This window comes from Tetrahymena thermophila, assembly GCF_000189635.1.
Source record: "Tetrahymena thermophila SB210 genomic scaffold scf_8254433, whole genome shotgun sequence".
In the NCBI taxonomy this organism is placed as follows: Eukaryota; Ciliophora; class Oligohymenophorea; order Hymenostomatida; family Tetrahymenidae; genus Tetrahymena; species Tetrahymena thermophila.
The window spans coordinates 15,464-34,408 of record NW_002476214.1 but is presented as its reverse complement, the minus strand read 5'-3'; the positions used below and the strand labels follow the sequence as shown (position 1 = coordinate 34,408).

At 21.6% G+C, this 18,945-nt stretch overlaps 5 protein-coding genes across 5 annotated transcripts; 3 read left to right on the top strand and 2 right to left on the bottom strand. All coding sequences in view use genetic code 6, as the record gives it.

Moving 5' to 3' along the window:
* Positions 1-926: 926 nt before the first annotated feature.
* On the top strand, positions 927-3,719 carry TTHERM_001085511 (transmembrane protein, putative). The gene is made up of 5 exons (XM_012799707.1): positions 927-1,711; positions 1,775-2,133; positions 2,232-2,460; positions 2,521-2,697; positions 2,759-3,719. The coding sequence occupies exons 1-5, from the start codon at positions 1,074-1,076 to the stop codon at positions 3,648-3,650; spliced, it is 2,295 nt and encodes a 764-aa protein (XP_012655161.1). The 5' UTR covers positions 927-1,073; the 3' UTR covers positions 3,651-3,719.
* Positions 3,720-5,117: 1,398 nt separating this feature from the next.
* Positions 5,118-8,564, top strand: TTHERM_01085510 (hypothetical protein; the record flags this gene model as incomplete). The annotated part of the gene is made up of 15 exons (XM_001030383.3): positions 5,118-5,656; positions 5,792-5,881; positions 5,964-6,053; positions 6,120-6,212; positions 6,278-6,367; positions 6,424-6,552; positions 6,616-6,795; positions 6,870-6,959; positions 7,014-7,106; positions 7,171-7,353; positions 7,408-7,497; positions 7,550-7,639; positions 7,684-7,779; positions 7,840-8,362; positions 8,457-8,564. 15 exons carry the CDS (start codon positions 5,118-5,120, stop codon positions 8,562-8,564), a joined length of 2,484 nt encoding a protein of 827 aa, XP_001030383.3.
* A 224-nt stretch (positions 8,565-8,788) lies between these two features.
* Positions 8,789-9,991, bottom strand: TTHERM_01085500 (hypothetical protein; the record flags this gene model as incomplete). Its single annotated transcript, XM_001030382.1, has 1 exon — positions 8,789-9,991. The coding sequence occupies one exon, from the start codon at positions 9,989-9,991 to the stop codon at positions 8,789-8,791; it is 1,203 nt and encodes a 400-aa protein (XP_001030382.1).
* A 691-nt stretch (positions 9,992-10,682) lies between these two features.
* TTHERM_01085480 (hypothetical protein) lies at positions 10,683-12,763 on the top strand (the record flags this gene model as incomplete). Its single annotated transcript, XM_001030381.3, has 2 exons — positions 10,683-10,895; positions 11,366-12,763. The coding sequence occupies exons 1-2, from the start codon at positions 10,785-10,787 to the stop codon at positions 12,761-12,763; spliced, it is 1,509 nt and encodes a 502-aa protein (XP_001030381.2). The 5' UTR covers positions 10,683-10,784.
* A 926-nt stretch (positions 12,764-13,689) lies between these two features.
* Positions 13,690-16,316, bottom strand: TTHERM_001085467 (hypothetical protein; the record flags this gene model as incomplete). The annotated part of the gene is made up of 11 exons (XM_012799706.1): positions 13,690-13,774; positions 13,906-13,998; positions 14,208-14,297; positions 14,425-14,514; positions 14,702-14,791; positions 14,985-15,074; positions 15,265-15,354; positions 15,490-15,579; positions 15,812-15,901; positions 16,068-16,117; positions 16,173-16,316. The coding sequence occupies 11 exons, from the start codon at positions 16,314-16,316 to the stop codon at positions 13,690-13,692; spliced, it is 1,002 nt and encodes a 333-aa protein (XP_012655160.1).
* Between the last annotated feature and the right edge of the window lie 2,629 nt (positions 16,317-18,945).

The window sequence follows — 18,945 nt, the reverse complement described above, 5'->3', positions numbered from 1 at the left end:
TTAGATTAAATATCTTATAAACACATTATTTTATATATTATACTGATAAATAAATTAATATTTTACTGAATTTGTTAACTTTATTCATGGATTTTAGCTTTAAATCTGAAATAATGGTAAATTTTAAGTTATTAATGATCTATTTATGAAACTAACTGAATTACATTAAGATGGTACCATAAAAGAATTTGGTTATTTCAAATTATTTAGGGAAAAACTATTTCTGACCGTTTATTTTTTGATTTAATTAATTTTAAAAAAATAAAAATGTAATATCATTTGTGATATTATCTTATATTTACTATTATTATTGATATTTTATAATAATTTTAAACTATCATAATATCAATTAATCACCTTAAATTAAACTAGATAATTTAAAATTATTGTTTCGCATTTAATTTATTTTTATTTGCTTTTTGTGCTAAATTAAAAAAAAACGTTTTTATGAATTTCTGAAGAAAACATTAGTTTTTAATAATATTAATTTAAAATAAATATAAAATTAATTTTTTAAAAATAACAGAAGAAAGATCCTCATTCATACAAATAACAATAAAAAATAATTTTATATAAAATTATATCTCATTATATAAGGATTAAAAAATGGATTAATTATGTTTAAATGTCATAACTTATTTATTTCAAGAATTTATGATACTTGTTTAATTATTAATTAATTATTTACTTATTTTTTTTGCATTTAGAAAGATTAAGTTGATGTAACCATAAAAAATAAATTAATTCATTCGATTAAAAAATATCTATTGAATTAATTGTTTGATTATGAAATTTTGATTTTTTTTAATGCCTTAGAAATATATTGTCAAATGTTATTCTTTACAAGTTAGCAGAAGAAATTATATGTAAAATGTAATTAACTTGAATAAATCTGGAAAAGAATTAATTAAATATATTATAGTAATTTAAGAATCAAAATATACAAAAGATTGAATTCGTTGGTATAAAAGCTAGATTTAAATATTAATTTTAAAATAAGTAGAGGTGAGAACAGCATATATTTATTTATTGATAGAAGATAAAACATCAGTGATGAAATTTTGAGTGGATATATGAATTAACATTTAAGAAATAGATCCAAAAGTTAATCAGAGATTATAGAAGAGAAATTTTATTTGTAGAATTTAGAAGATGCCAAACTTATAAGCCAAAAATCTTGCATGCCGTAAATTAAGCTTAATGATTTGGCAGACATTGAATTGAAAAATAGCGTTGAAAATTTAGATGAATATAAATATCATAACTAGGTGTACTTTAGCAATATTCCACTCAAAAATATAAACAGACAAAATTAATCTAAAAAGTAAACTAATTTTGATGATGATGCTGCTGCTGCCAGCAGTTAGAGTAGTTAATAGTACTCGTTTAGGAGAAACAAAATTGTTTTACCTAAATTCAATTATCATAACAATCTAATACAAAACAACTTTTAGCTTATATTTTAAAGTAATGGCGATAAACAGTATCCATAACTTGAAGATGAGGGAGGAGATTAACCACAAGTGGTTGATCTAAATCAATAAGTAGTACCAAACAAGCCTACTAATGAAAAAGAGTAAATAAAAACAGATTCTACACTCAAAACTTAATCTAGATCTGCTAGTGAGTTATCTCAAAGAAAAAATTATTACTTTTAAGATGACAAAAGTGTAAATGCTGAAAATTTAAAATAAGGTCAAGCTATTTCAAGGTAATAAAAATAAATTTTTCTTTATTTAAAATTGTTTTCATTAAAATAATTTATTCTAAAAAGACGTTCCAAAAGATAGTCATCCAAATAATAAAGACAGAAGATTATTGGAAAACCATACGATGTGATATTTAGATGGTCTTAGTTTTTTGAGACCCTAATTTATTTTATGATTTTTGGATTTTTAATTGGTCCTTTAGCCACTTTAGTAGTTTACTTAAAAACTGGGTCTTTTCATATGGCGCATAATATGGGGTTTTATGTAAAAAGCACATTTAATTTGATCACTTTATACATATGCTTTGTCGGTATTACAGTTATGATATTTGTAAAGTTAAATTCTACAGAAAATATTGTTTTGTATTACTCAGAATATATATTTATTAATTTCTTGATGTATTTGATGCTTTCAATTAAGTTTGGTAATTATTAATATCTTTTTTTTAATGAAAATAATGATTGAATATAAAGTTTAATTTAATAAATTAATTAATGAAAATAATTTTATATAAATTAATAGGCTACATGCATACTTTGAAGTATTAGAAATATAAAACTAGCTATTTGAAGGGATCTGATTTGATTGAGGATTATTTAAGAAAATATTGGAAACACTAAGATGCAAGTATTATATAAAAAGAGTTGCATAATAGCATACAGAGGAACGAAGTAGAACTTTCAACTTTCTGTTTGGAATTTATAATAAATCCTTCTTAACAAATAATGCAAAAGCTAGGACAAAATTACATGTAAATAATAATAAATAAGAAATATTTAATTATTTTTATTCATAATTTAATATAAAAAAGAAAAAGACCTAAATTAAAAATACTTAACCATGAAAGAAATTTAGACAATTTAGTACATTGCTACAATATCATTCTCTACTTGATAGATTATTACAACTCTAATTTTAGTAATAAGAATCTCACTTTAAAGTCTGTATGCATTGTTGTAGTAAGGATCATTTACAATATCTTCATAAAGTAGCTAATTAATTAATTTCACTCATAGAAATTTAATAAATTTTATTTTGATTTTTGTTAGGATATATCCTGTGATAAATGGCGATTTAAAAGTTGATGTATACTCTTTTATTTGCTTTACTATGATTATGATTGTTGAAACATATTGTCTATTCTACTTTATAGAGATTGCTTACATTCTCCTGAATGATTTAAAGAGAAAAGAATTTCTACTAATTTAATTATCGTATTTGATTTCTCCTAAAAAAATAGAAGCTATCAACTAGTTCAACAGAAGAAAAATTTTACCGACACTCACGATGGGTTGTCCCATAAGCATAAGATCTTGGGGAAAAATGAGGCAAGTAATTATGGACTATGGTAAAGTATTTGAAAACAGGTCAAACTTTTTCCTTTCATGCTACTTGCTTTTTATAGAGGGAATCACAATATTTGTATTACTGAGTGTTTTTGGGATTATTAAAACAAATTTGCAACTTAATCTTCAGGATATATTGATCATAGGGTATGATCTTTTGCTTTTTCTAATTCTGACTTCTAAGTGCTTTATGACTGCGGCCGCAATAAATGAACAGTCAACACTGCACTAAGGTATAATAATGAATAACAAAATAATATTCACTGAGATTTCTCTAAACTATGAGTTATATTCAAATAAAAATATTCACCTTACAAGCTGTGTGTACTCCACTTTAATCAATAGCTTTAGCAGAATTGTAAATGAAATAGAGTATAGCCACGTGGATTATGTAGAATATACTTGGTAGATACAAGAGTTATATTAAAATCTGATTTAAGAAATAGATATCTATTAATAATACAGACCGATGAAGGTAACAAACATAGTGGTCTCAAAAAATTTAGTAATTTAAATTTTCCTTTCTACTTTATCTGCACTAGTGGCGTTAATATGGCATTAAGAATTATAACCATTGATTTTTAAGGATTTTTGAATAAATTAAACCAAAAATGCATCTTTTTCTTCAACATATAAACATTTTACTTTTATAAAACTATAACTGAACCAATCTTACTTAAACAATTATTTCAAAGTAAATTTAACAAATTATTTTAATTTCTATCATTTATTTATGCTAATTTATATTTTATTTTAGCAAGATAAAATTATAACAAAATTTAAAAATTATATTTTTGTAATTTCTATAAAAAATTTAAAAATTATATTTTTGTAATTTCTATAAAAAATATTAAACATTTATGTAGGTTTAAGCAGTATTATTTGGAAAATATTTTTCGTTTAAATTGAAATCTTTATACATAAATTAAAATTAAACTTAAATTGAATTTTTTAACTTTAAAGTAAAAAATTTTTTAAATTATTAATGAACTTAAATAAAATTTTAAATTAAAATATAAATTTTCTTTCAAATTTTTCAAACAGATATGTTTAACTTTTTAATGAAAATAAATATTTATTTAGTAAGTATTTAATTAAATATTTAATCCAACATCAATAAATTTTAAATAGTTACTTAAATATTTGATAAAACATTTCATATTTAAATAATTTAATAAATTATATTAAATATTTATTTTTAAATTGATATTTAATTAAGATTTTAAAATTGATTTATTATTTTACTTGCAAAAATAAAGCATGTTAAATTTATTAGAAAGAATTTGGAGATTATTTGCTAAATTTAGTTTTTTATGTTATTGCATTTAATTAATAAGAAAATAATTTGGAGTTTTATTAAAAATATTTAGAAAAATAAAATAAAATTAGAATTAATTAATTTATTTATTTTACTTGCAAAAATGAAATAAGTTTAATTTATTAGAAAGAATTTGGAGATTATTTGCTAAATTAAGTTTTTTTATGTTATTGCATTTAATTAATAAGAAAATAATTAGGAGTTTTATAATAAAAATATTTAGGAAAAAAAAGATAAAAAATGAAAATTAAATAATGACCTCCACCAAGTTAAGCTTACAAAAGTACAAAAATGATATAGAAAATTAGATATAAAAAAGAGAATCTTGATTAAAATCAGTAACAGATAAATTAAAAAAGAGAAAGTAAATCTAAATGAGTAAGTTTTTTTGTTAGTTTGTTGATTTTAATTTGGAAAATCTAAAATGTTCAAATATGGAAATTAAAATTTAAAGTTAGGGTAGTAGTATGATTTTAACATGAAACATATTATAAAAGAAGTGGACAAGATTAATTTATTTTGATTTATTTAAAATCAAGATTAAAAGAAAATTGTATGTATGTACTATTTTAGATAAATTAATATATCTAAATTTGTTAAAATTTACTAACTATTTTTAAAATAATCTTTATTTATTTCACCAAAAAAACAAAGATAAAAGCTAACCAGAATCAACATTAATAAATATCAATCAATCAATAACTAACTAACTAAATATTAAAAGAACAAACACCTTAGATAGATATGATTCACAGAGACAAGCTTTTTCAATATTTTCCTTAAATGGAAGAGCTAAATACTTGGAACAGAAATAAGGTGATAAATGATATAATGCTTGACCTTTATTCTGAGCAAGTTGGATTTGAAGATAACGATGAAGAATAAATTCTTGCCAAGCTTTAAGAATTAAGTTAACCTTTAAAGACATTTTATCTTCTACTGAGCGGAGATAATTCAAAGTTTCTCAGACCAATACTGACGAAACTCGTTTTATCATTAAAATCTATTACTTATTTGAATTTACTACTAAAAGAAAATAAAAATATTGATGTTTAATTCCTCAGATCCAAGATACTCCAGTTCCAGAAGCTCAGATATTTGTGTATGAATCTTAATTTTACAGATATTGGAGCTTAAGGATTGTAGGCTTTATTCGAAGCTTTTGGCTAGTTAGAAATTGAATAAATGCACTTTAACTTTTAGGGAATGGGCATAAATAACAATTCTTTTGGTATTGAGTATATCAAGGGAGAGCTACTAAGAGAATTCAAGTTGAATCTAAGGTATCATCTTCATTTATATCATTAATAGCCAAGGAACTTATATATATATGATGTTTTAATTGTATTGCAGCAATAGCTACTACAGAATTAATTAAGTTTAATTGGTTTAGAATAAAATATTATTTTATTAAATAGGTAAAATAAGATTGGATATGTGGGATGCACTCACTTAGTCAAGGCCTTATAGAAAATGAAAAACTTGCTAACATTAAAATTAGATTTAGGGTAAAATACTTTGGAAATTAATTGCTTTAATGCTAATGCTCTCTATGAAATCTAATATTGAGATTTTTTAAATTATAAATAGGGATAATCCAATTAAAAATAAAGGCGCTTCAGTTCTCTTTCATGGATTATAGCATTTTAATTAGCTCATTAAATTGAAAGTTATATTAAAGTAAATTTCTACTTAAATCTTTTAGCATAATTAGATAAATTGATTTATTTTTGCTTAATTAAAAAGTCGCACAAATATAGAAAATGAAGGTTTAAGCGAATTCGATACATGCTTTAATTAAATAGGATAAAATTTGGATATTTTAGTTTTAGATTTTGGGTAAATTAATTTAATTAATTATAACTAAATCTAATTTTTAATGAATTGCTATTTCTATTTTAAAGGTCTAATAAAATCACTAATCGTGAAGCTATGCATATAGTAAAAAGCGTATCCCTCTGTTAGAATCTTACTTAACTAGATTTATGTTTTAAGTAATAGTGATTGTTATTTGAAATAATTTAAATTAAAGAATTACCTTAAAAATTAGAAACAATTATTTGCAGCCAAAAGTTGGAGAAGAAATTAAAAGGATGCTCTAATGTATGAATAAACTGATTAGTCTCAGACTTAATTTAAAAAGTTTCCATTTAAGTAACCAAGAAGATGATTAAAACCCGTAATATATATTAAAATTTTTATAAAGGTTATTAAAAATTAAATAATATAAATAATTATAAAGAGAAAACTGCATAGGTTAAATAGGTGCCTCAGAAATAGCAAAAGGATTATAACATTTAAAGCATTTGAGAATATTAGACATAGGGTTAAAGGGGAATCATGTAATGAATACTGGAATTACTGAAATTAGTTCAGTCATTGCAAAAGTTAAAAGTTTAGAAAAATTCTAAATCAACTTAGCGTAACTTGTTTATTTAATTAGTTTGTTGATAAATATTAATCAAAACAAACAAATTTATTTATATTTGAATATAGTGGAAACTAGCTCACTGATGCAGCATTGATATAATTATCTTTTGATTTAGCTAACTAATAAGATTTGAAGTATTTGCACATTGATTTAGGGTAAAATATTTTTAAAATTAGCATAAAAATTTGACTTTGTTTGCAATTTAAAAGGTGGAATATGCTGCACTTTTCTAATTGCTTTGAAGCTCTGTCAAACACCCTGAAGAGATTAAATAACTTGGAGACCTTTAACTTAAGTATTAAGTAAAATTTAATTAATTAATTTATAAAAAAAATATTTATTTAAATAATTATTTTAATAAAAAAGCCATAAAAACAAAATTTACTCAGATTCAATAGAAAATTTAATACCAGGAATCAAAAGTTTGCAAAATTTAAAGAATTTTAGCTTAAATGTAATGTGGTGCAAAATTAAAATTAGGGGGTTGTAACTAGTCTCTGATGCTATAGCTCACCACCCTCAGTTGATTTCTCTTGATCTCAATCTAGGGTAATTTTAAACTTAATACAATTTATGAATTATATTGACTAAATTTTATTATAGAGGATGTTAGATTTGTGACAAAGGAATGCTTTACCTCAAGAATGGATTAAGCTAATTAATTAACTTAAAAAAATTGGTCTTAAATCTCTAGTAAAATATCTTTAAAAATCTAATAAATTTTATTTAAATTTATGGTTATTAGTCATAACAATTTGACAGACTAAGGTGCAGAAGAAATAGGATAAGCTCTTGAAAAAATGCCTAAAATTCAGATGCTCAACATCGAACTTAAGTAAATTAATATATACAAAAAAATTTATTTAACACTGTTTACAGCTGGAATAATATAGGAGACGAAGGGGCTGGCAGACTTGCTAAGGTTATTGAGTAGAAGGGTATTAAAAATTTTGGAGAGTTGAAAATTAGTTTGAGGTAAATAAAATAATTTATTTTATTTAATTAAGGTAATTCATAATATTTTTATTAATTAAGAAATTCATCAGTTTCACAACAAAATGAAGATGAGTTCAAATAATATTTTGAGAAATTCTAAGAAGAAAATCCTTTTTCGTAGAATATTGATAAATTGCATGAAATAAAAGAAAAGTATGTATGTTGCTCTGGTTAATTCTTTACACTTAGAAAAATACATAAAAAAGAACCCTTTATTTTTGAACCAATTATCTTTTATGGAATTAATAATCCTAATTTCCTAATGAGCGCTATTTCAAAAATAGCGAAAGTTATGAATTAGAACAGTTTTGTCTTGAGTAATGTCTTTGACGAAAAAGTGCTCCGCAAAGTGAGAAAGAATACATTTTAGATTTATGAAGTTAAAGGAGATTACCAACTTTAGAGGGCTTCATAAGAAACAAAATTAATTAACGAAAACGCCTTATTGCATAAACAGAACTAATTTTTGCTTAATCAAAACAAAGAATATGAAAAGAAAATTAAAGAACTTCAAGATAGATTATACATGGCTGACGAGCAAAAGAGAATCACATATGAACATGTAAAAAAAATAAATAAATAAATAAAATATTTTTAAATTTAATTCATCAATCCACTTTTTTAGATTTTAAAAGATTTTATTTAAATAAAAATAGATTGAATCTCTTAACACCTAAATTTAAACACTAAATATAAATAACAGCTACCATTCTAACTCAAGCAGCTCTCTAGGAAATGGAAATATTACTAATAATACAAAATGATTATAAATATATAAAAATAATAACAATAAACAAACTATCACACTCAATTTAAATTTACTTATTTTTTAAAAACACTTGTATTTTAAATTATTAGTTATCAATTAAAAAATGTATTTATTTATATACATATATTGTTCGTTCATATAAATATTCATTTCCAGAATATCATCAAATATATAATTTATCTTTAGAAAGTAATATAAACATGAAAAAATACAATATTATCATTATTTAAAATTTAATTATTTTTGAGATAAATTTACAATTTTAGGTTAAGTTTTTCCAATCGGTGATAGGCTATTAGAAGTCAAGTCCAATCTTGAATTTGTTTATTTATCAAATCTAGAATTTGGAGTCAAATCTTATCTTTGATTATTTAGAAAATGCTAAGAGGCTCTTGTAAAATCTTATTTTTAGAATTCTTCACCCTTATTTGTACTCTTACCTGTAAATTCACTAATATTTTAACTTATATTGCTTCTTGGAGTTACCAAATAGAAATGGTTGACTTATTTCTACTATGACTCTATTTTATTTAATCCTAACGGCTATATATCTTAATTAGAATATAAATTATTATTGCTTTTAATATCGAAATCTTAAATAGTAATTTTATAGCTCTTATCTTAGGAATTTGCTAACAAATTATTTATCTCTTCTTTGAATTATTTTGGAGTCTAGTCTCCCTTTCTACCACTTTCTGGTTTATTTTTCGACTCAATCTATCCAGCTTATATTGAAATGATTGCCTCTAAAGCTTATTTTTCCTTTTCTTGCTATTAAACTCTTTTTTCAAGTTATTCATTTTTACTTTTTATGTCTTTGATCTCTTCATTTTTTGATTGCACTATTTTAATCATTTTTTATAACTCATTTGCTAAGGCCATGACTTAATTTAGACATTTTTGATCTTATTCAACTATCTAAATTTATTTCTGCATCTAATATTTCTAAGCGTTAATCTCATTTTAATACATGTTAAAATTATATTGTAAATTTTAGATATATTTTTTTAGCTCTTAAATCTCATGTTCGTATTTTAATTAGATCTATTTCAGTTCGCAGTTCTCTTTTTCTAACTAATTCTTTTCTTTTAACTCCCAATTAGATCCCTCCTTTTAATGCATTTAAGTATCTTTATTTTTTTATGGTGATTCAAACTCAGAGTTATATTGCTAAAAAGAACTCTTCATATTTTCCATATGTTAGTCAAACTTAGATGAAAAAAAGTAGTTATCATTAAAAAATTATCTTTAATCTTCAAGCTACAAATTCTTTTCCTTAAGCTTAGAAGTTAATTTATCCATTTCAAAAGCTATGCTATGAAGTTTAACTTCGTATTCTTTTAATAAAACCGTTTTCTCTTCATCGTTGTCATTTTTCAAAGAAGTATTACATTCATTCCTTTAATAACTGTAAACTTTCATTTTAGATATTGTTAAACCAAATAATTAATATTTTTCAACAAATTAATTTAGTAATCAAATTATTCTGCGCCTTTAATTTTTAATAATAAATTCATTATAATAATTTTCATCTTCAAAATATTAATATCTTTAAAATAGATAGCATTCTCTCCTACTGAAAGATCAATATTTAGCTTTATTTATACTAAATATCATTTAATTTGTATTAAAGTTTATTTTATTTAGCAATTAATGTATGTATTAATAAGTAATTAAAAGAAATACAATCATTTTATTATAACCAAAAATAATAAAAAATATCTCGTTCTTCTCTGTAATTTTGTTCCGCCCGCCTAGCTCAGTCGGTAGAGCGCAAGACTCTTAATCTTGTGGTCGTGGGTTCGAGCCCCACGGCGGGCTAAATTTTTTTTATTTTAATAATTTTAATTTTTAGGCTATTTTAATTAACATAGATTAGATAATAGCTAAGATAAATCAAAAAGTTAAGAAAAACCATAAAATCTTGATAAAAAAAAGTGATTTGTGTCATTTTTTTACAAATTGAACAAATTTAAAAATGTAAAATATTGGTTTGAACTTTTTTAGTAATTATTGCACTTTTAATAAATCTTTAAATTTTTTAGAATATTTTTAAAAATTGATATAAAAAATTTTGTAAGCACCTATATATAATTTTTATTTAATTTCCTGATAAAATGTAGAGAAAAGCTATAATAAATAAAAAAAGAAAAAATTAATAGATTAGCTCTAAAAAAATAGAAAAAAATAACTATTAAATAAATAATTTAGATTGATGATAAATACAAATTATAGCAAAAAACAAATTAAATGGAATGAAAAATAAAATGAAAAATTGTAAAATCTCTAACTAAATTATGCTCCTTTCGAATATATTTAGGAAGAGGTAAATTTTACGTTTATCTTTTTATTTTTTTGATTGCTATTTTTTAATTTATTAATTACAAGCTCTGACTTTACCATTTAAATATTAAATTTAATGGGAACTGAACCTTGTTTTTAATAGAAATATTAAAGCTTAATATGAATTACAATAAAAATATAACCTATTTTATCAATCTAACTTTAATATTTAAAAAATAATAACAAACAAATATATTTTCGAATTTTTTATGATTAATTTCACCTCGTTTCTTAGAAAAACCTAGTCTAACCTATACAGATAAGTAAAATTTCTGTATATTAGATGTAATTAAGTATAATAGAAATTATATTTACTACACTTCACTCTAGTATCAAAGAAGAAATATATACATATATCGTATAGTCAGTTCATCTCAATTTTTAAACTCACCCCATAAATATTTTTAAATTAATACAAATAATAATATTGAATTTATTTTATATGTTAAATAGCTTGAATCAGACAAAAAAATCATAGAAAATCAAATATATTTGCCTTCATAGGTTAAATAAAACGAAGAAGATTCTATGAACGAAAATATAAACTTATAATATTTTAGAGATATTTCTAAGGATAAGGAATTTTCTCAGAACATTTACCTCACAAATTATTGGGAATTTAATTAAGCAAAATTAGAGGACCTACGTACATCTGAGATCTAGAAATAATTTGATATGCTTAGAAACGGAGACGAGCTTGAGCCTCTTAGAGAAATATATCTTACAGACTTTGAGATAAGTATTGCACTCACTGTTCTCTCAAACTGCCTAACAGATGGTATTATTGAGTATCTCAGAAGGATTTATGACCCTGAAAAAGATTATTCGTACTTGACAGACTCCTAGAAAACAATAATTAACAAATTTGTTCAATATTTACCTTAATACAGTATTGTCTTGCTTAACCAATAAATGCCTTTTGATAAAAAATAGTTTATTGAAACTCACTACATCACCTATAAAGTTAAAATATCAAAATAGATTCATAAGGATAATCATTTGCTCTGCGATGTCTTCCTCAGATACGAAAAATTTTCGGAATATGAAATCTCACTTAGATATTTCATGTAAAAAAAATTAGAAGTACTTATTGATTAAAAATTCAATTCAACCAAAGAACTTATCAAAGCTCTTTAGCTTATGTATAATGAAGAGAAGAACAAAATTTAAACAATAGCTGAAAACTCTTCTGTTACCCTCTCAACTTGTATTCATACTTAGTAAAAGATATAGCCCAACGAAGAATCTTTTAATACAAAACTTGATTATTCGTAGACTGATAATGAATCTCCTTTAAAAAAAGATTAGCTATAAAGTAAGATATTACCTAATTACATAATAATTAAAGAAGAAAAAGCTGATAAAGTAAATTAAGAGTAAAAAAAATAAAGCAATTTAATTAATGGAAACTTCACTTAAAAAAATAAAGAAAATTCAGGTAAAATGAATCTTTAAAAGTAAGATAATGTACAAAAAGATTTATTCTAGCAAAAGCATTCTAAAGATTTAAATATTTTATGCAATTAAAATAAGAAAAAAGGTGTAAACGTACTACAACTCAATCTAGATGAAAAGTAAAAATTAATTTAAGATAAGATTCAATTTATCGAGTTTATAATCTCCAAGGTTCCTGTTGTAAAATAAAAATTTCATATTTCTAAAAATGAGAAATCAATTTAATAAGTTCTTTAGGCATATAAAAGTATAAATAGCATTATTGAAAAAGCAAGAGAACTCAATCAAAAGGTTAATATACAATAGATTAACACATTTTTAACAGCTTATAAGTCTAAAAAGATAGATAACATCTTAAATGAAATTAAGAGATCAAACAAAAAATACTTTGTGTGAAAATATAAAAATTAATTTATCACTATAAACAAGATTTAATTTTATTTTTTTTTAAATTATTTAATGTTTAAAATTTATATTATTCATTCTTAAGAAATATAATTAATATTATCTTATTCAACAAATAAAATTATAAAAAAAACTTATATTGCTATCACATATTAAAAACAAAAATTATCTTGGAATTACTGTGGAATTTCTCAGAAAAATATCAAATGACTTCTACATTTATTTTTTCATGTTTTTGATTATTATTTTCAATAACTAATAATAAATGAGATAATATTTGATGAATAAAACAGTTAAATTCTAAAACAAAATTATTTCAATTATTCAAATTTTAAGTATCCGAAAAATTTTAATTCTAATTTAACAAATTTTTTAAATTGAGGTAAATTACATACTTTTTCATTTTAATATACCAGACTTAACTAGGTATAACGAGGTTAATTTATATTTTTAATCCAAAATATAAATTTATTTTGAGCCCTAAATTGTAAAAATTAATTTTTCAATGATTTTCTATTGAAATTAAAATTCTTTTATTTTAGAACAATAATCTCCAATTTTCAAAACTAAAAAAGGCATTTAAACAAAAGAAAAATTATTGCAGTAAATTTGTTAATTCTGATACATTCTTTTAAAATATATTAAAATACATGAAAAGTATAAATTGAACTGAAATATAAATCCAATAGTTAAAATGCTGTTTAACTATACAAAATAAAAAGTACACAATAAACAACTTGGAAAGTATTTATACATTTTTAATTTATGATTTAAATTAATTAGTTAGTAATCAATGATTATTTTTTATAAAAAAATTATAAGTTAATTAAATACTTAAAATAAACTAACTGCACATGTGAAATATTTTTAATTATTTAAAAATGTTATCAAATAACAATTAAAAATATTAAAATTATTCAAACTTAGACAATATAATGAACTAATCTCTTCATCCTGAGTATTTTGTTTTTGATCAATAATTCTTCCTTATAATTATACTCTCTTTAGATAATATATTTTTAATATTAAAAGAAAGTTAAAACAATCTTTTATTTAAAAAACTATTAAACAAAGTTTCTTAAATAATAAATGAATAATTCAAATACTAAGTAAAAACATAAAAATCTATTTACTGTTCTAATTAGAGATTCAAAACTAAGAGATTTTTGCATTTTGCTAATGCGGAACTAAGTTCTAAGCCAGCTTCAACTCCAATGTAATTATATCTTTTTAAATTAAGAAATATTTTTAGTTAAATTAAAAAAGGGTTTGGTATTTCTAGATATAGAAGAACAAACTATATGCTAATAAATACATTAAATTAATTTAGAAAAGAATGAAAACTCCTAAGTATTTTTACTTTGCTAATATTTAAATTAATATTAAAAGAATGAAGAATAAGATTTTATATAAAAAGAAAAAGAGCGCTTTTTACCTCAGGTCAAGAGTTAAAGATATGAGACTGGTATAGCTTATTAATGCAGATCCTAATTAAGGTATGCATCCATTTACAATATAATTATTGCTTTTAATTTTTAAATTCAAAACATAAATTGATACTTTTAAAAAATTGACAAATCAAGTAAGTAAGTAAGTAAGTAAGTAAGTAAATATCATATTTTAAAAAAATTAGTATAAAGCAATTAATTTACTTCAGATTTAGTGACAAATTTGAGAGATTAGTACAATTAGAAAAAACAGTAGTTAAATCTGACATTCCTTAATCTCCAATATTATTATTGCTTTTCATATAAGAAAAACATGTTTTGTATTTTGAGTTTTTAGAGAATTTATTTGAAATTGTTTAATGTTAATAGGTCTGAATAAATAAATAGATATATTGATAAAATTTTAAGGAATATAATTTTATTAATTAATTTTGGTGTCTTCACATAGTTTAATTAAAGAATAATAAAGAAATATATTTACCAAATATCAATTAATAACGTTGTAAGATTTATGCATTTAGATAAAGCTTAACCTAAGCTAGATGCTCCTTATGCATTAATTTAATTAGCACTTTTTATATGAAAAATAAATTTATCAGTTTGTTAAACGAATAAATAGAATTGATAAAAATATAGATAAAAAAAGTTTATAATAAAAATAAATTTTTATGTTAGCTTTATAAGTAGGTAATTCATGATATTTATTGAGTACAGAGAATAGAAATAAGTATCTTGATTTTTAAATTAAAATAAAAAATTTATACTTAAGGCAAAGTTCTAATTTCTTAAATTAAGTACAGTTTGATAAAGCAGAAGCTAAACTTGATATACCTTCGTCTTGAATTTGATTACCTCTTTTAATTTATTATGAATAATTGTAAAGAATTAAAGATAAATCCATTAATAATTTGAAAGAAATAATGCTATCTAAATGAAAAATTTGTGAGTTAATGAGAATCAGAAAGTAATAAATTGATTGATAATGAATATAAAAAATTAAAAACTCTAATTAAAAAATAAAAAAAATGAAATTAATCTATTCACATTAAAAAGAGAGTCAAATTTGATAGGTTTTTCAAATTTAATAGTGCAGAACCGATTATTGAAGCACCAAATGGACCAATTTCATTGAAACTTTAAATATTTAAGAATTTAATTTGAAAATTAGCAATTAATGTATGATAAATATTGCAATATTTAAATAAAACAAGATTTCTCATTTTATTAATAATTCAAGAAATAATTTATATATTAAGAAGTAATTTATACTCTTGGGAAAAACTCAAAGTTGACAGATTAGAGCATTTTTATAAAGCTTAGCCTAAATTTTATAAATCCTTATCACAAAGCATCGATCCACTTTAAATTTATGAAATAAAATTAATATTTAGATATGAAAAATTATTTATTAGAAATTTAACTAATTAAGATAATTAATGGAAAGTTTTAAAGTTAATTTTTAATAAAAAAATTTGATAAAATAAAGTTAATTAACAATTAGAAAAGAAATAAATTTTTATTTTGAAATTATTATTATGAGTTTGAATTAAGTTATTTAAAAAGCTACTCAAAATAAACAAACTATTTTTACTTTAAATGTAGTATTAATTTGGAAAGTTTAGTGCATTTAGCTAAACCAGAACACAAGTCTTATTTTTCCTAATCGCTCATCTGATTGTACCTTTTTTACAGAAAATATAATTTTGTTAATGATTATGTAAAAAAAAGTAAAGAAAAAATAATATTTTGGATTTGAAAATATTAAATAAGTTTTTAATCATAATTTATTTGTAAGTAAATATTGTATTATCAAAGCCATTAATCAAATAAAATAAAGAGTATTTTACATTTAAATAATTTAGATATCCGTGTGAGATGATAGAGGAGAACTTAAAAACTTTTTATTTAACAAAAAGAAATTTAGTTATAAAATATAATGATATCAGCTCTACTTCTTTCATGTTAACAAACTTTGTTTGTTATTGAACTGATTATTTTTATTTATTTTTACTCATTTTTAATATCAACTATGTAAAAAATAATAATAATTTATTCTTTAAGGAATTATTCTTTTGATTTTAATTAATTTGATTCATTAACATAATTATTTATTCTCCCTTTATCATTTTTGATAATTTTATTAGAAAAATTTTGATTAATGTTAAATAATTTTTTATATATTTGAATTATTTGATCTCTATCTCTGTCTATTTTAACTTACATACTATATTATCAAATTTAACTCTTTTTAATTAATCCTAAAATTTATTTTTATAAAATGTTTTGAATGCAGAGAAATAATTTATCTGCATAAATTAAATACTAAAAATAAATTTAAATGAAGAAGAAAGGAAGTTAAATAAACAAAAAATAACTATTATTACTGCCTAAACTACATTATTAATATGTTTGATTTTACATTAATTAAAGAAAAATTATATATATATACCTATGAAATATTTGGAAATTATACTTGTAACTCATTAGTGTATAAATATTAAAATAAATTTAATTTAAATAAATTTCTAAAATTTAGTGAAGAGGCATCACTATTTTTTACTAAGACCATTAAAATTTCATTTAAATTAGAATTAAATGTGAAAACTATCTTTTTTTCTTGAGAAAATTGTATAAATTAATCAAAAATAAATAATTTTCACCTCAAATTAAAAAATTTTTGTTCTAAAATTCATAAAAAAAACTAATTTTACAGACATATTATTAGATAAATTATCTTCAATAATTCAAATTAAATTATTTTTTTTCAAAAATAATAAATGTTAAAAAATTATAAAAATTTTTTTTTTTCTGTTAATTTTGAGTTAAATTTTCTAAAAATCCAACTTTTCAAATACTATTTTTGATTTTATTATAAATTTATAAAATTGTTATAAACAGTAATTGAATTTGAAAATATTACTTTTTATTTTGACCTATGAGAAATAAAATATGTAAACAAATAAATTAAAACAAACAAACATCTAATTTATAGACATTTATCAATATTTGGTTTGTTTTATTTGCTGCTATTTTACTAATGGAAAAATTAAATTAAAATTTTTTATGATTTTTATTATATATATATATTTATGTATGTATGTATGTATGTATGTATGTATGTATGTATGTATGTATGTATGTATGTATGTATGTATGTATGATAGATATGGTATTATTTGAATACATTAAATAATATAAATGAATTTTGAATAGAATTTAATAGCAAATTTAAAAAATATTTTTATTATTTATTTTAATTTGAATAAATTTTAGTTTATAAATATAAAGTATTTTGAGAGATAAATTAATTAATGCTTTTAAAATTTAAAAAAGAATTTTCAATCATCTAAAGTCTATGTAAGATTTGGTGATGCTCTTTTTTTGAGAGAGTGTTTAACTGTATCTAGGTATTTGCTTTTTGAGCTATGAGCATGAATATGTAATTTATTCTTTGAAAAATTAAGTGAGGTGAGAGGTTAGCTATTAAGAGATATAAGAATTAACTCTTCTGAGGCTTTAATTGGATCTCTCTTTTTACGGTTCTTTACATAATTGTAAATTAATATCGATAGTTAACTAAAAGTAACTATTGATCTGATCAAAAATATCAACAAACTAATGCTTAAGCACATTATGATAAATATTATTATACAAAAGCTAAATTGTTTTGTCTGCAATAACACCTAATTAGAGACTATATCTTACTGTATCACATCTTTATATTTAATAATACAAGCTCCTAACAAAGCAAAGAAGGTAGAAATTAGAAACTCTTAAAATATTTTGATGTAGTTTATGATTGCTAATTAGAAAAATCTATATTTTGCTAAGTAGATAGCTTATGAAAAGAAAATTGCAGATACGATAAATGAGCAAGTCTCAGGATAATCAGAAAGAAGCAAAAATAAGATTATTACAATATACTTCTTTAAAAAAGATATAAAAATGTAAGACTTAGCACCTTGTAATTTAGAGTTAATACCATCAAAGAAGTTAGGAATATTATTCTGAATATACTCAATATCTCTTGACTTAAGCAAGTAAAACATTTCTAATATAAACATCAAATTTAAAAACAATTAAAATATTGCTAATCCTCTTCCTTCTGCAAATTATAAAGAATAATAAATAGAGAATAGACTTGCAGTTATTGATCCTTAAGCAAATGAGCATACAAAATTTACACTCTTGTCCACTATCAGTAAAGTATACTATTTACCAGGTAGTGTAAGTCTAGCTATTAAGCATAACAATATGAAGATTGATGATATCACAATTATCAAATGAGCAAATATAAAGTTACTATACAGATAAGGCTACAATCCATATCCTGAAAGAGTTTATAAAATAGAACTTTATTAAGCATCACTTGATATGGAATTCGTTTCCTTACTCTGAGTTGTAGTGTCGTTTTTTGGAAGTGATGGCTTAGTGTGATTTCCTCTCCTATCCTCTCTATTTTTATCTTTATTTTTATCTTTTCCTTATTAATTTTCAGACTCGTTTTATTTTCCCATATTTTAGAATATTGTTTAGCTTGCATCATTTTTATTTTCAATTTATTACAATTTTCTTATTTGATTTTATTACAATATTTCTAAATCTTAATTGTAATTTTTTTAATGATTTATTTACTCTTTCTATATTGTATCAGCATAATTTAATCCTAATTATCTTTGATTAGTTTAATTGACAGTGCTATTTGAATTGGTAATATTTTCGCTA